The sequence below is a fragment of the Chinchilla lanigera genome, unplaced genomic scaffold (assembly GCF_000276665.1).
Source record: "Chinchilla lanigera isolate Chin_1 unplaced genomic scaffold, ChiLan1.0 scaffold00136, whole genome shotgun sequence".
Classification (NCBI taxonomy): Eukaryota; Metazoa; Chordata; class Mammalia; order Rodentia; family Chinchillidae; genus Chinchilla; species Chinchilla lanigera.
The window spans coordinates 3,456,061-3,471,593 of NW_004955537.1; the positions used below are offsets into that span (position 1 = coordinate 3,456,061).

The 15,533-nt window shown below is 52.5% G+C and overlaps 2 protein-coding genes across 7 annotated transcripts in view; both read left to right on the forward strand.

The window, feature by feature from the left end:
* The window catches only part of St3gal3 (ST3 beta-galactoside alpha-2,3-sialyltransferase 3), a 200,667-nt gene extending 197,985 nt beyond the window's left edge, over nucleotides 1-2,682 (forward strand). For both annotated transcript variants that reach the window (XM_005410679.2, XM_005410678.2), the window contains one exon: nucleotides 1,666-2,682. In XM_005410679.2, coding sequence (XP_005410736.1) covers nucleotides 1,666-1,755 — 90 coding nt within the window. In that variant the 3' untranslated portion in view covers nucleotides 1,756-2,682. The remainder of the gene's footprint in view (nucleotides 1-1,665) is intronic.
* Nucleotides 2,683-4,115: 1,433 nt separating this feature from the next.
* Artn (artemin) lies at nucleotides 4,116-8,275 on the forward strand. 5 transcript variants are annotated; one of them, XM_013507753.1, is made up of 6 exons: nucleotides 4,116-4,561; nucleotides 4,846-5,134; nucleotides 5,267-5,491; nucleotides 6,735-6,796; nucleotides 7,137-7,275; nucleotides 7,351-8,275. In XM_013507753.1, the coding sequence occupies exons 4-6, from the start codon at nucleotides 6,737-6,739 to the stop codon at nucleotides 7,821-7,823; spliced, it is 672 nt and encodes a 223-aa protein (XP_013363207.1). In that variant the 5' UTR covers nucleotides 4,116-4,561; nucleotides 4,846-5,134; nucleotides 5,267-5,491; nucleotides 6,735-6,736; the 3' UTR covers nucleotides 7,824-8,275. The 5 variants fall into 5 exon arrangements, with proteins under 5 accessions (XP_013363207.1, XP_013363210.1, XP_013363208.1 ...); XM_013507754.1 differs by lacking the exon at nucleotides 4,116-4,561 and having other exon boundaries at nucleotides 4,698-5,134; nucleotides 6,662-6,796; XM_005410688.2 differs by lacking the exon at nucleotides 4,116-4,561 and having other exon boundaries at nucleotides 4,698-5,134.
* The last annotated feature ends 7,258 nt before the right edge of the window (nucleotides 8,276-15,533 follow it).

Below are 15,533 nucleotides of genomic sequence, written 5' to 3' on the forward strand. Positions count from 1 at the left end.
GGTAGAAACAGGACGAAGAGTGAGGGAGAGCCACGTGCCTCCGGCAACCCAGAGAAAGGGAAGAAACTGGGGCCACTCGAGGCAGTCTGGGGTGCTGTCCTTTGAGATAGCCACCTGTGTGGCTCACACAAGGTTGGAAGGACTTCAGAGCAGAGGAATATGGGGAATTCTGCTCATGATGGCCTGAGCTCCACAGTGAAAGGTTGGAGAGGGCTGCCAGGAGCAAGATAAGGGCTGGACAGAGGCCTGGGTTCTTTGCACCAGGACACAGTGGCTGTAAGTGGGTGTGCTGAGGCACAGGGCCAGTAAGGGTGGCAGATAGGCCAGCTGGTACAGGAATGAGGAGGCTGCTGCCCTTTCTCCCCTCTTTTCTTCCTCCCTCTCTGCCTTTCTTCTTTCCTTCCTTCCATCCACTGATCAAGCCTTTTTGTTGTCTGAGGGACTTAGTCATCCAAGCTTCCTGATGAGCACACACAAAATGGGAAAGAACTCTGTCCCAGAAGCCCTGGTTGGCATTGTCTTCCCTGTAATTTCCATATAATCTTTTCTAGCAAATTTTAAATATATAGTGCATTTTTATTAACTATAGTTAAGCCGGACATGGTAGCACTTATCTGTAATCCCAGCACGCGGGAGGCTGAGGCAGGAGGATTGCCGTGAATTTGAGGCCAGCCTGGACTACATAACAAAACAAAACCCTGTAGTCAAATGTTCTCAGCATAGGAAATAAGGATGTAAGGTAATAGATATGTTAATTAACTTGATTTAATCATCCTGTAACGTATACATGTACAAAAGTCACATTGATCACATTGTACTTCATAGATACATACAATTATTATTTGTCAATTAAAGATAAACATTTAAGCTGGGTGTGGTAGCACACATCTATAATCCCAGCACTTGGGAGGCTGAGGCAGAAGGGCTGCAAATTCATTCAAGGTCAGCCTGGTCTACAGAGCAAGAGCTAGTCTCAGAAATCAGTAGGAACAACAACAACAAAAAGAGTAGGCTCTGTTCCTCAGGCTCTCTGGCTGCTGTGATGCGGGAGGCCAGATTCATCAGCTGCCCCAGGACTGAAGAGTGGATTGCATCAGGCCAGAGAATGACTCTGCACCTCTTGCTGTGGGACTAAAGTGACTCACCTGGCTGGCTTCCGGCCATGGTTTGGGCTCTGAGGAAACAGAGTCCTTCCTCCAGCACTGAGGCCCACGGCACACAGGACTGGAAGAAGTCGGGGCATAGTGCTGAAGGAATGCATGGAGGGTGGGAGGGTCATTCTGTCCAGGTCTTGAGAAGGCAACATGAGCTCTGGCAGTGGTGACAAACCTATGGCATGTGTGCCAAAGCAGGCACATGGGGTTCCCCAGCATCCAAGCGTGGGATATTCGGTATATTAATTGCAGTGTTAGCATTTTGTGATAAATAAGTGGGGTCTGAGTTGTAGTTTGGGCGCTCAGTCTCTAAAAGGTTGCTAAGCAGGGTCGTCACAGTCATGCAGGCACAATGGATGACAAGTATCTGCCTTCACATGTCCATTGTCACAGACATCCCAGAGGGAGGGGACCAGAAGAGGGCACCAGCCTGGGTTTGCAGAGGGTCTTGTGTGTCTCAGCTGCCACCTGGGCTGCCCACCTCATCCCTTCTTCATCTCTTTCCTTCCAGTCCTGGACACACAACATCCAGCGAGAGAAAGAATTTCTGCGGAAGCTGGTGAAGGCACGCGTTATCACTGACCTGAGCAGTGGCATCTGAGTGGGCCTAGCACTCGGCCACAGAGGCCCGGGCACCACCAGAGCAAGCAGCGGTCCACTGCGCAGGAGTCTTCAGACCCAGAGAAAGACAGTGCCAAGGGGCCCCAAAGGCAGCAAGGCCTTGGCAGGGCAGCCAGAGCGGTACCTGCTACGAGGCCAGCCTCAGAGACCAGCACGCAGCTTCTCTCCGCCTGGGTCCGTGAAGCCAGAGGGCCAGGGAGCCACAGGCTATGCCCAGCAGGCCCAGCATGCAGGAGGTGGGACGTTAGGCAGTGAGGATGCTGCCGGAATCATTTCTCCAATCAGTGTTCGGTGTATTATCATTTTGTGAACTTGGGTGGGGGGAAGGGAGGGATAATTTATTTTTAAATCAGGTTGGAGATATTGTTTGGTCCACTTGCCATGCAGAAAGAGGCCCACTAGAGGGCCCATCAGGCCGCGGTACCAGTTAGCTCCCTGGAGAGTGGGGAGTGTTATGCCCAGCCTGTGCCCTACTCTGGGACTACAGAGAGGTGGCAGCATCTCATTACAGCCCCCTCCAGCTCATGGCACTCTTTGGCCTTTCTTGGGGATGAAATGGGGTATTTCTATTCACCAGCCCCCAGCCTTCCCGCCTGGAAGCCCTGGGGCCATCTCTTCAAAGCCAACAAGACAGCCCCCTGGGCTAGAGCAGAGAGAACTTTAAAGGAGGGGAGACCTGGCCCAGCCTGACAGGAAGAACTCCCCCTTCCAGCTGCACCTGACCTACAGGACAGTTTCCCTGCCTGGACTGACCAGCCTGTCAGATGTTCTGGGTTTCTGTAATGGGACTGCCCAATCCTTGGGTTTTGCCTTTATCCTGGAACACAGGGAAGTGAGGTCTAAGGGCCTTGTGCAGGCTGTGGCAGGCAGCCCTCATGGAAGCAATAAAGCTCTTCCCTGAACCTGACCTTTTGCTTTTGCTGATTTTCGTGGAAGGAACAGGAGCCCGGAGCTTCAGCGGCTGAGCCAAACCCAAGAATCTTCTCTCCAGCCCACCATGTCCCTTTCATTCCTTCAGAGGCCTCTGGGGTTTCCCCTGGCCCCCACAGCCCCCATATCCTCTTTGCCCTGAAAGAAACAGACAAGCAGTAGCACCGAGCAAGGCCCCAGACTTTTTCCACTCCTGACACCCTGGTGTGTCCTCCAGAGGCACGCAGCCCAGCTCTGGGTATCTCTTGGGGAGCTTTAGAAAGGACATTCCCATACCGCCGCATGCCCTTAGAACCTTAGAATCAGATCCCTCTCTTCCTCAGCACCCCCTGGTTTGAGAATAAGCAGACTCACATCTGCATCTGAGTCCATGAAGGGAGCTTGCTGCCAGACACTGTCGCTGTGGCAGTGAGTAGGATGGCAGCCCCCGCACCATTCTGTTCTACCTTAGTCCAAGAGTGCAGGCTGCCCTGGGCCTTCCTACTGGTGAGACCCCTGAGGACAATCCTGGCCATCCAAGGACCCCGACTCCCCGCGTGCCCTCCTTATTGCCGCAGTCTGACCTCAGGCAGAAGCCTCCTCCACTAGGAGGAAGCAAGGCCCTGAATGAGAGACAGGGAAGCCCATAAACACCCCTACACTCTGTTGGAGACAGGGTTCCTAATAGTGTGCTACTCCAACGCCTGAGCGGCACGCAGTGAAGTTGTGCAGGGCTGGGTGCCATGCCTGTAAGTGATGGCCTTGGCTGAAAAAGTCCCAGGGAAGCTGCCCCAAGTGGGCAGCCGTAATGGGAGGCAGCAGAGAGCAAACTTCATGGCTTAGCCCCGTGTCGCACGGAGGCCTGTGCAGCTTGCAAACAGCCCCCAGCAGCAGCAGTGACTTTGGTCTGCAGCACTGCATAAAACTCCCTCACAAAAACTGGTTCTGAGCCCTGGCTGCGTGCCAGAATTACCCGTGCAAGTCTGGAAAACTGCACCTGCACAGCCTGCGATTCTGATTCAGCTCTGGGGTGGGGCCCGGATGTAGGTAGTTCTTAAAGGTCCACAGTGATTCCGGTGCATAGCTTGGGTGCAGCTGGTCTGTACATGTTCCCTGAGTCCTTGTCCCCACCCACAGCCTCCACTGTGTGTCATTTGGTCAACACTGACTTGAAGATTGCCATCACCGGCCAAGTTCTCTCCATTTCACTCCAGGCTACAAATTCAGCTGCTTCCTGATTTCCACTTAGGAAAACCCACAGGCCTTTCTACCACTACATGTCCAGCACCATGCTTACAAGTCCTACCCCTGCCCGAGCGAGCCCTGCTTCCCCTCCACCTGGTCACCCAAGCCACAGCTGAGGGCACACCTTTGTCCATCCTATCCCCCCCATCTAAATAGGCACCAACTGCATTTTCAAAAGGGTGTATGGGGCGCGGGGTGGGCCTGTGTGGCCCCTGGCTCCCCATAACCTTGCTCAAGCCTAAGTCCCCAGAGCTCCCTGGGGAGAGGGTTCGGGTGACAGCCACCTCTCCTGTCTTGCCTGTCTCCAAACCATCCTTCCCACAGCAGCTAGTCATCCTGGAAAATGCATCTCTGAGCACACCTTTCTGCTCAAAACCTTTCGGTGGTCCAGGCGTCTTTGGCGTAAAAGCTAGGCACTTCGGTGTGAATTTTCCAGCCCACCGGCCACATTGCCACAATTAGGCAACGGAATTGCCACCCTTCCCTCCTGTTTAAAGCCTCAGCTCCTGTTTTCCTACTCTGTGACCCTCCCCTTCTGCAGCTGTCACACCCACTTCCTCCCTCTCTGCCTCGGCTATGCCGGGGACCAAGGTGTTTGCCCGGGCCTCTCTCCCTTCCCAGCGGCTCTGGAGGTGAGCGGTGGGAAGACTCGCCGCCCTCAGGTGGAGGAGCAATCTGTTGAGAGACAAACCAGCTGGAGGTCCCACCAGCCAGGACCCCGTGCTCTGCACGCCTAGCGCCCGCGTGGCCAAGGCCAGGACCCGCCTGTCCCTCCCGCCCGCCCTCACTCGCTCCCTCCCCTCTCGCCCAGCCTCCAACTCCCCACTTCGCGCGTCTACAAACTCTAAACTCCCAGTCTCCGCGCCTTTCCGCCGCCTGCCTTCCCCACTCTTTTCCTCCCGGGGTCCTCTCCCAGCGTCTACCCCGGGCCTTAGGGTACACAGCAGAGCCAGTGGGGACCTAATCCTCGGGGGAGAGCGGCCAGGTGAGCCCAGAAAGGTGGAGCGGGGCGGGGGCGCTCTGGGCCCCACCCCGGGATCCGGTGACGCCGGGGCTGGAATTTGACACCGGACGACGGCGGGCAGCAGGCTGCTGAGGGATGGAGTGGGGCTCGGCCCCCAGACACGGCCCGCAGGCTCCACCAGCAGCAAGTCCCTCGGGTCCCAGTCCCTGCTTCCACGGGGGCTCAGAGGCCCGCACCCGAGGTAAGCCCGCCTGCGTGCCCATCCCTGGTCCCAGGCCTGGACGCACGCTCCTAGGGCTGCGGGCAGAGGCAGGGCGGTCTTCACCCGACCTGCCTTTCCCCGGCCCTCAGTGCAGCTCTCTGCCCCTCCCAGACGCTCCTGTCCCTCTTGTCGTTTGTTGGAGTTCGCGAGCCCTGCTGGCCTGCGGTAATGTGAGGCTCCCGCTGCCGCTGCAGGGCACAGACTGGCTGCCAAGGCTGCACTTTTGGCTAAGAGAGGGGCTGCCAGGTGCACAGCCCTGGGCATGAGCTGTGGGGAAAAGTCCAGCACTGGTCCCAGGAAGGGCGCCTAGAAGGAACACGGTGCAGGACCCCAGTGGTGAGTAGCGGCCTGGTGGATCAGGGTGGCAAGGGCCGGACGACCAGTGGGCCAGACGCAAGGAGGCAGAAACACTGCCTGAGCTGGCCTCAAAGGACCTACCTGCTCCTGGGCTCCCTCTACTGCAGAGGCCTCCACGGCTGCCTTGCCTGCCTGGCTTTCCCTCCCTCTGTGGGAACAGTCACTGGCCTGGCCCCAGGGCTTTGGATCGAGCTCACCAGCAGGCATGCACCTGGCCCTAGAGGAGCACTTCCTAGAGGAAAGCCTGGGGGAGTCTATTCTATCTATAGCTGTGCTGACACTCTGTGCTAGGTGAGGGGCATTAGGATAACAGCGGGGATCTAAGAAAAGGCTGGATAATAAGGGTTTGAGGAGGTTCTGGGCCCCAGAGGGTGTTCAGGATTGGACTGGGTGGGCGGGACTGGCACAGGTTGGTGCCACTTGGGCAGGATGGCTGGGATGAGGAAGGTGGCTCAGGAGGGAGTCCTCTAAGAGCAAAGCAGGAGGCCGAAGGGACAGACCGGGGCCAGTGCTCAGAGACCATGCTAGTGTGGGGAGTGGCTGGCCCTCCTGGGAGCAGCTCAGACCTGAGTGCTCAGTTCTGAGAAAGCCCACCTTCCGCCCCTTTTGAGTCTGCATGCTTGGCGGACTCTGCCCCCTGGTGGCCCAGGCCTGTTATTTTCAGAAGGCCCATCAGCCCCACCATCTGCTGTCTCCTGAGGGACATCTGTGGGCAGAAGAGAAAATCAGGAGGCTTTGGGTCCAGAACAGAGATCACAGAGGAGCAAGGTGCAGAGGCACTGAGTGGGCAACACAGGCCTGGGCCTCACTGTCAGCAAACTCTGAAGTGACGGGCAGACACCCATTCCTCTCCAGGCCTCACCTTCCTCCCCTGTAGCATGGGGTAAAGGCTATCTGTATGGCTCTAGCCCGTGTTCTGAGACAGTCAATCTCAGCTTTTCTGAGCCTCGTTTGCTCATCTGGAAGAAGGAGACCGAACCATTTAGTTCATGGAGCTGTGAAAAAAAGAAATAGCTGCACAGGACCTAACACACAGTAAGGGCCTCAGTTGCAGCTACTTCTAGATGGAGTCATGCTACCCACGCCCCTTGTGGTGTGGAGAAACTTAGGTGGAAAGAGGACCTCCCCAAAAGATAATTCATCTTTCAGTTTGCAAGCTGCTTCAAGAGGAGGGTGGGGGAACAGGTCAACAAAGGCTGATGGGAGCTCCTGGTGTTGACAGAGATGGAACTTGGACTTGGAAGCCCTACTGTGCTGCCCCACCTCTCCTGGCCGAGGCGGCAGGTGAGTGATTGCCCCAGACTCCAGTCTGTACCTGAAGAAGGGTGGCTTGAGCTGAGGGAAGAGCAGGACTGGCCTGGGTAGGGGTCAGATGTTGGAGGGGAAATGGTCAAGGAGGGAGAAATCAGGCACATGGCAGAAGGATGCCGGTTCCTCCCCCAGGCTCCCAGAGACAGCAAATCCCTTGTTCTTGAACCTAAGCCCTTCCTGACACCCCCACCCAACTAGGAGCCCAAACTCTCCGATCTCAGCCAAGGACAGGCCAGCCCTGAGCGTCACCCCCAAAGGCAGCCCGTGAGGGCGCCCTCTTCCGGCCTGAGTCCCTACTTGTCTCTCTGCGCAGCCAGCCCTGTGGCCAACACTGGCCGCGCTAGCCCTCCTCAGCAGCGTCACGGAATCCTCGCTGGGCCCTGAGCCCCGCAGTCCCGCCACCCACGAAGGCCCCGCGCCAGTGCTGGCGCCCCCCACCGGCCACCTGCCGGGTAGGTGAGAGTGCGAGGGGGCGGGACAGGGGCCGGGATGCCCAGGACAGCGCATGTGACCTTGTCTCATTCCAGGTGGACGCCTGGCCCATCTGTGCGGCGGAGGAACCCGCCGGCCACTTCCACAGCCTCCCCGGCCCGCACCCCCTCCCTCGTCCCCGTTCCTGTCCCTGCCCGCCTCGCCCCGCGGAGGCCGCACGGCGCGTGCAGGGGCCCGAGGCAGCCGCGAGCGGGCCACCGGGGCACGGGGCTGCCGCCTGCGCTCGCAGCTGGTGCCGGTGCGCGCACTGGGCCTGGGCCACAGCTCGGACGAGCTGGTGCGGTTCCGCTTCTGCAGCGGTTCCTGCCGTCGCGCGCGCTCCCCACACGACCTCAGCCTGGCCAGCTTGCTAGGCGCCCAGGCCCTTCGGCCGCCCCCAGGGTCCCGGCCGGTCACACAGCCCTGCTGCCGACCCACTCGTTATGAAGCCGTCACCTTCATGGACGTCAACAGCACCTGGAGGACCGTGGACCGCCTCTCAGCAACCGCCTGCGGCTGCCTAGGCTGAAAGCCTTATCCAAGAGTTTGTGGACTGGGCTCCTGCTCATGCATCTTTCTGCGACCCTCCTGTGACCCTCCTGCACGGTCCGATGGCTGGGGGGCCTCAGTCAGCGATGGAAACCACAGAGCTGAGGTCCCAGCACGGTGGGTGACGGCCACAGCCCTGGAGTGGTGGAAGGGCTACTGGACTCACCAGCAGCTTCCAGGTGCTCATCCTGGGGCCCTAGCCCTACAGACACCAGAGACCTCAGCTCTGAGACCTTAAAGCCCACCTCTCACAGACTCTGGGACTGGCCAGGCCTGGGGTCGGAGACGCCTCTAGAGAATGCAGCAATGGCCCAAGCCTTGGGTGGATGGAATTGGAGGAGTGGCAGAAAGTGCCCTTACTGGAGATGGCCTTATCCCCACCGATGGGAGCTGGATCCCTATTTATTATTTCTAAATTATTTATTTACTTCAGTGGTTTGTCAGATTGTTTCCTGGGCAGCGGAGAGGGGTAAAGGCCTGGATGGAGATGTGCCCTCATCTGCGTACTCACACACTTTACACTGACTCAGCAATCATAGGCTGGCCTGCATCCGGCACTGCTTATCCCTTCCCAGCAGCTCCAGGATGGGAGATGTGGCACCCCTGGCAGAGTGGGTGGCAAAGTGCATTCCTACACAGCCCGACAGTGGGCCCTGGGTTACCTTTCGGGGTAGAGGAGGACCTGAAGACTTCTGCGCAGAAAGCCTCATCCTGTGACTAGTTGAGGCCCCTGCTTAGTAGGGCAAAGACAGCAACCACACGTATGTCACCCCACTGTCAATGATCAGTGTCTTGCTGCCCAGAGAACACACCTGAAGCCACTCTGCTGGGTATGCGCAGTCCTCCACCTGAAGGGGGCCAGCACAGGGAGCCCGCTACCTTCACTCCGTGAAGCAGCCTAGGGCAAGACAGCATCTGAAAAAAAGGCTGAAGGAGAGAAAAGGATGCACTGAGATGCTGCTTTGGGGGAACAAAGCACAGAGCTTCACAGGGCTCCGAAGGCAGGAAAGGACCCAGGAATTCTGAGGGATCTGCATTTAGGGTAATGAATAAGGATATTCACTTCTTCACCCACAAAGTTTATTTGCTATTAATCAGTTACGTCAGCTACTGGATAGACACTAAGCATATGGAAGTGAAAGACACATAATCCTTGCCCTTAAGAAGCTTAAATCAAGAGAGACAGACAATAAATAATTACATGCATAATTATTTTAATTCCATTTGGCAAATGGTATTTTAAAAAATAAAAACAGGAAGCACCAAGCAGGGTGGCACCTGTAATCACAGCACGCCAGGAGGCTAAGGCAGAAGTATTCCAGGTCCAAGCACAGCCTGGGCAACTTAGTGAGTTAGACCCTGTCTGGCTAGACGTGGTGGTGTATGCCTGTAATGCCAGCACTCAGGAGGCTGAGGCAGGAGGATCCTTGTGAGTTCGAGACCAGCCTGGGCTACAAAAATGAGCTCAATGCCGGCCTGAACTGCATAGCGAGACCCTGTCTTGAAAAAGAAAAAAAAAAAAAAAAATAGACCCTGTCTCACTATCAAAAAAAATAAAAAATAAATTAAAAAGGGATGGGAGTGTAGCTCAGAACAAATGCCTTAGGTTCAATCCCCAGTACTGTCTCTCCCTCCCTCCCTCTCTCTCTCTCTCTCTCTCTCTCTCTCTCTCTCTCTCTCTCTCTCTCTCACACACACACACACACACACACACACACACACACACACACGGAAGCTAAGAGGTACATACTTTCATCAGGTGGCCTCTCACACTGTCCCCAAGTTATCTCCAAAAGATCAATGCAGTCTCCTGAGCTTTTTTGCATTTCCTTTGAAGTCATGTTTTCCAGAGCCTAGGCATTTGTACTGAGGAGATCTGTGTGATTTTGCTTCTTCTGTAGTAAACTGGGGTGGGTGTGTGGAAAGGGCACTACATTGGAGGGCTTGTCAGACATCCACAGGGACTATAGTGGGTTATGCTGGTCTGGAGCTGAGGGTCTAGGTGAAACAGATTTGAGAGGCCTCTGTGCAGAAGCTGCAGCCTAACCTAGGAGAGAGTCAGGGTTGACAGTGGGACCCAAGGCATTTAATACTGTTGACAGCAACTCTTTCCTGCGGGCCTCCTGCTTTGGTGAGGTGACCTTCATCCAGTCTATGTGGGACCCACAAGAGCTCTGAGGGCTGGGCCCATCCTGGGCCAAGGATGTGAACTGTGCCTGTGATCCCCCTCTTCTGCATTCACACAGTTCTAGGTGCCCCCAAAACTTTAGTCCTATTTTGTTCACAGACACTCCCTTGACCCCTCTCTCAGCCTCCAAATTAATCCAGGGTCCTCATTTTCCACGTAACAGCCCAAAGGAAAGGCATCAGTGTCATACAGTTTGCAAGAGGGTAGGTGGGGGCGGTGGGAACATTGTGTCACTTCTGGCAACATTTGGGGCAAGTAGCACCCTGCTGGGAAAATCTGAAGTGCAGCCTGGCCCTCAAACCCTCGAGGGCCTCAAACCTTCCAGATGCTGCCCCTGCTGCTCTCAGAGTTGCTTATAGGAGACAGAATCCATCTGTGAGGATGCTCACTGTGAGAGGACCACACTGCAGCCCAGCCGAGTACTGACTCTCAACCCTCCCCAAATTACCAGTCCTTCAGGAATTCTATTCTGGGCCCCAGAGAACTTGTCCAAATATCTCACAAAATCCTGGAAGGAACAACTCCTCCAGAAAGAACACATTTCCACAAGAAGTAACCCCAGTTTTTAAGTCAAAACAATCCAAATCTCTCCCAAAAAGAAAACAAACAAACAAAATTATTTTCCCAAAGGAAGCAGGATAAGAACTGCATCTGTTTGCAATTTTGCCTAGGTAACCTGTCACATGACCACCCCAGGCAACACACTAGAGCTCCTAGAGCAGAGGGGGCCTCTGGTACTTCCATTCCTGGCTCTGGTCTTTGGTGCACCTTCACAAAACCACAGTGCCCCTTGAGTACCCTTCCCAGAACTACGGATGTCTCCAAAGGGATATCAAGTCACAGCCTTTTACAAGACAGAAAATTATAGGTAGCTTTGAATGACAATCCTTCCAGCTCCAGGGAATACCTCAGACTCCCCTCTAGGTTCACTTTATCTAGGATATGTGGTTCCAGTTTCCCTGTATCCCCCCAACAACAGCTACCTGGTTTACTAGATGCCCTTGGCAGTGACTTTCCACTTTTCTTGTCCAGAGATTTTTCTTTGGCCAGAGGTCCCTATGATGCTGTGTACATGGAGCAGCTGGCTAACTGAGCTCTCATCTTGAAGGGAGAGGTCAGGGAAGAAGTTGAGTGATGAAAGAAAAGATTCAGGAGGATTTGTGCCATGTGATCACACCTTTATTGTTCATGGTAGTAGGGCTCAATCTAGTTTGGGCTTGTGGAGTCCTTTGAGAATGTAATGAAAGCTATAGACCAAATCAAATGCAGCCTACCCTACCAAAATACTAGAAAGGTCACTGATGTCTAAATCTGGTAAACAATTGGGGGGCACAGAATTCTGAAGGTCATTCAGCGGCCCCTTTGGAGTCAATGGGCCCACACTGTGATGTCCTCCTCTAGGTACTATGATAGATATCCTGCCGTGGCTGGAGTGATTCTTCCAGCTGTGCTCACACTCCAATACCGGGCTTTCTATCGCAATTATTTATACTTCCTATTCCTCAACCTTTTGCTATCTCATATCTCCATCTCATCTGTATTTCTACTGGGTCAAATATATGCCATCATTAAAAAAATGATGCTGCAATTGAGAGAGACAGACAGACAGACAGACAGCTGTGCTTTGCTTTCACCTCTCCTTCACTATGAGAGCTTTTGCTGGGGTCGCCAGGGCCTTATTGTTGCTAAACTTAAAGGCTACTTTTCAGCCTTTAGTCCTTTAAATTCCCAGAAGCACTTGGTTTCATTAACCCTTCTTGAGAATCTATCTTCCCATGACTCTCTTGATCTCTCATTCTCTTAGTTCTACTCCTCCAGCTCCTCATTCTGCTCACTTTTGGGTTCCTCTTCCTCTCTCTGCCCCTTTTTTTGTGGGGTGGGGTATAGAGATTGAACCCAAAGCCTTCACTCTGAGCTACATCCCTAGCCAGTTTGAAAACTTTTTTGAGACAGGATCTTGCTAAGTCAATAGATTGCCAGGGTTGGGCTCAAGCTTATGATTCTCCTGCCTCAGCCTCCCAGAGTGCTGGGATGACAGGTGTGTGCTACCACATCTGGCTCTTTTTGCCTCTAAGTGTTGTCTCTCGGGGGTCTGAAAAATCAGTTTTCTCCCCACCCCTCTCCTGCTTCCCCTTTCTTATTCTCTCTTTCTCTCACCCTTCTCTTTGCAACATTACCAACTCCCATGGTTTTAGTTACCACCTCCATGCTAATGCACTCATTTTGTCTGCATTCTAGGGCTCTCTCCTGAGCCTGAGTCTAATTTCAATATGCCTACCCACATATCCTTGGAAACCTCAAACTTCACATATCTGTCCTGATGCTTTCAGTTTGCTCCTTCAAATCCATTCCCCACCCTTCTTCACCCTGTTCTGTGTCCCACATCAATAAGCTTCTCTGCTCACCAGCTTCCAAACCACTTGCAGTGTTCCTCCCTTCTACCTAGTGACACAGGCAAAAATGTGGGCAACACCCTAGACTCCTTGAGCTCTGTCACAACCTTTATCTATTGGTCACCAACTCCTTAGGTCTTACAGGTCCATCTCTTTTCTCTATTCCCAATGCCATTCTGTTGAAGCTTTCATAGCTTTTTGGATGGTTTATTGCTCATCCTCCTAACTGGTCTGCTTGTCTCTAGTTTTAGCTCTGCCTAATCAATTTCAACTCCACAGTCAGAGAAGTCTCAAATCTCTTAACTTTAACTCAGCACTAGCTATCATGCCTTGGGCTACCTATGAGGTTTCAGAGATCAATGAGAAATATGTTCTGCCAGTAAAGGAACCATGGCTGGATGTGGACACGAGGATAATGGTACCAGATTTAGCAAGTGAAAATACAGGACATCCAGTTAAATTTGAATTTCAGATAAACAAAAAACATCTTTTTAGACTGTCCCATGCAAGAATCGGGGCATATTTGTACAAAACATTATTTGTCATTCATCCAATATTCAAATTTAAGTGGGTGTCCTGAATTATTTTTGGCAACTCTAACTGGATGTAAACAAGTAAATAAAAATGCAATAAACAATTGAAAATCTCTCCAGTAGAAGTCCAAATATAGGGGCTGGGGATTTAGCTCAGTGGCACAGCGCCTGCCTGGCAAGTGCAACGTTGTGAGTTCGATTCCCGGTACTGGAAAAAAAACAAAAAACAACAACAACAAAAAGAAGTCCAAATATGTGTGTCAGTGAGGGACAGAGTGTGCATTCACAAAGGAGGACTTGGTTCTAACTGGACTGAAGGGAGGAGGGGCCCCACAAGGCTTCATAGAGCGTGTGACATTTGAACTAAGTCTTGAGAAATGAATTATGTTTGGTCCTTCAGAAGTGGCTGAGAGGCACTGGGCCTCTGGTGGTTACTGTTTATTACCTTTATTGTTTCTTACCCCTGCATCATGTCCTCTCCAGTTTAGTGTAGATCTCAGCTTTGGGCAGGAATAGAGGGGTTAGGGCCTCTTCCTTGGGCTTTCTCGGTCTCAGCCCTAGAACTCTGATACTCCTGTATTTCTAGTTTATAATCAGATCTCTTTACTTCTTACTATCCAATCCCTTATTGCTTCCAACCCTTTTTACAGTCCAATTTTTTTTTCAGTAATGGAAATTGAACATAGGGCCACTCTATCACCAAGCTACATCTCCACTCACCTCCATGTTTGTGGTATTAAACCCAGGGCATTTGCACTGAGGTGCATCTCCAGTCCTTTCTTTTATTTTGAGATGAGCTCTCACTAAGTTGCTAAGTTGCCCAGGCTAGGCTTGACCTTGCAGTCCTCCTTCCTCAGCCTCCTATAGTGCTAGGTCACATGTGTGTGTGCCACTATGCCAGGCTGGAATGTAGCACTTTTAACTACGTTGAGACAGGATCTCTCTAAGCCGCCCAGACTGGGTAAGAAGTGAGAGAGATCATGAGTTCCATTTCGTACATTTCAATTTAATGTTCTTGTGACACCTGCAGGAGGTAAGGAGGCTAGAGGCAGCTGAATGTATGGGTCTGGAACTTAGGGTCGTCTGAGCCAAAGAGATATCAGAGCCAAAGCTTGAAACCAAGGGAGTAGGGTGATAAGAGGGATAAGAACAGTAGCAGCTAAGGCCCTGGAGAGTCAGCATTTAACGACTAGGTTAAAGAAGAGAAACAAGATGGTAAGGAGACCAAAAAGAAGCGGTTAGAGATTCAGGGAAAGAAACAAGATAGAAAAACTGGACTAACTGGTCACAAGGCCAGATGCACCAGAAAAATCAAGTCACACAAGGACTGAGAACTACCCATTGGATTTTCTTGAAAGATGGTGGCTTAGGGACTTGGGACAAACTTTGTGCCAAAAACAGTGAAAAAGTTCTATGCATCTATCTATCTATCTATCTATCTATATCTATCTATCTATCTATCTATCTACCTATCTATCTATCTATATCCATGAACTGGCAAAAATACAAACACTGAAGCCAAATAAATAAATAAAATCAGGAAGTTACAAAGGTAAGCAAATCTCTACAGCTGTCTTTCACATTGAAGGTATTTGCTGTACCCAGTGAACCTGAGCGTTAGCTTTCAAAAGGTCCATACGCTTGTGAGAAATAAGACAAAGCCCAGGATCCATTCACAACGGGAGCTCTATAAGGCCAGGACCCCAAATGTCTATGCCTATACTGTGAGAGTGAATGAGAAATGAACCTGCCTCTCTCCCTCAAATCAGGGGACTACAAAGAAAATTGCTTGTATCCAGCCGTGGTGCTAAGTAGATGAGGGAGCTCTCCCCTGAGAATTCTCAGTTACAAGCTGGCCTTGCTCTGGTTTTGCAGGCCCGAATCACATTATTTTGGTGGGCTGAAGAGCTTCAAACTGATAATGTCATCTTGACACACACAAGGATGGTAGTGGTCCCTGGTGACCAACAAAAGCCCTCCCCCTTCCTGGGCTTTGGAATGTTCTGTTCAGACATTCCTCAACTCCTCCCAGATTTGTCACGAGTTTTGGACCCTATATGGCTTGTCTCTCAGAGAAGAACTCCTGTCTGTAACTGGCTCCCAAAGGTTCATCCCCTACTCGGCTCTAAGCTACCCTGCCCTGCTACCCACCTTCCTGGAGATCCCTTTTCTTCTGCCCTCAGTAACGCTGCCAACTCTCCCCAGGTCCTACTTCAGTCCGTCTGTCCTACATAGTGTTTGTGAAGTGTGTTCAGGAGCTATTGGCTTCTTTCTCTGCCAGAGGAACCCGCTGGGGTGAGGAGAAGGAACTCTGGGTTGGAAGAAGGAAGAAAACACACTGGCCAAGTTGTGGCCTCTGGGCCAAGCCCCAGCCATGTATTATTTCACTTTGTCCTTCACTGGAAGAAGTACTTCCTCTCAGGTCCAGAATTTGCGCTGTAAACCACTCCCCCCGCAACTACAGAAACCTCCAACTGGCACCACCAGGTCCAGGCTACTTCACACCCTATCTGCAGGTCTGGAATCAGTTACTTTATTTTGGCTTCCTGTTTCTTTCTTCTAAATGTCCCCTGCCT

Excerpts from the sequence above, each read along its gene's own strand:
- Artn (XM_013507753.1), top strand. The coding sequence starts at position 6,737 with ATGGAACTTGGACTTGGAAGCCCTACTGTGCTGCCCCACCTCTCCTGG. Across the intron at positions 6,797-7,136 it reads TCTCCTGGCCGAGGCGGCAG|CCAGCCCTGTGGCCAACACT; the intron begins GTGAGTGATTGC and ends CTCTCTGCGCAG. Across the intron at positions 7,276-7,350 it reads CCCCACCGGCCACCTGCCGG|GTGGACGCCTGGCCCATCTG; the intron begins GTAGGTGAGAGT and ends GTCTCATTCCAG.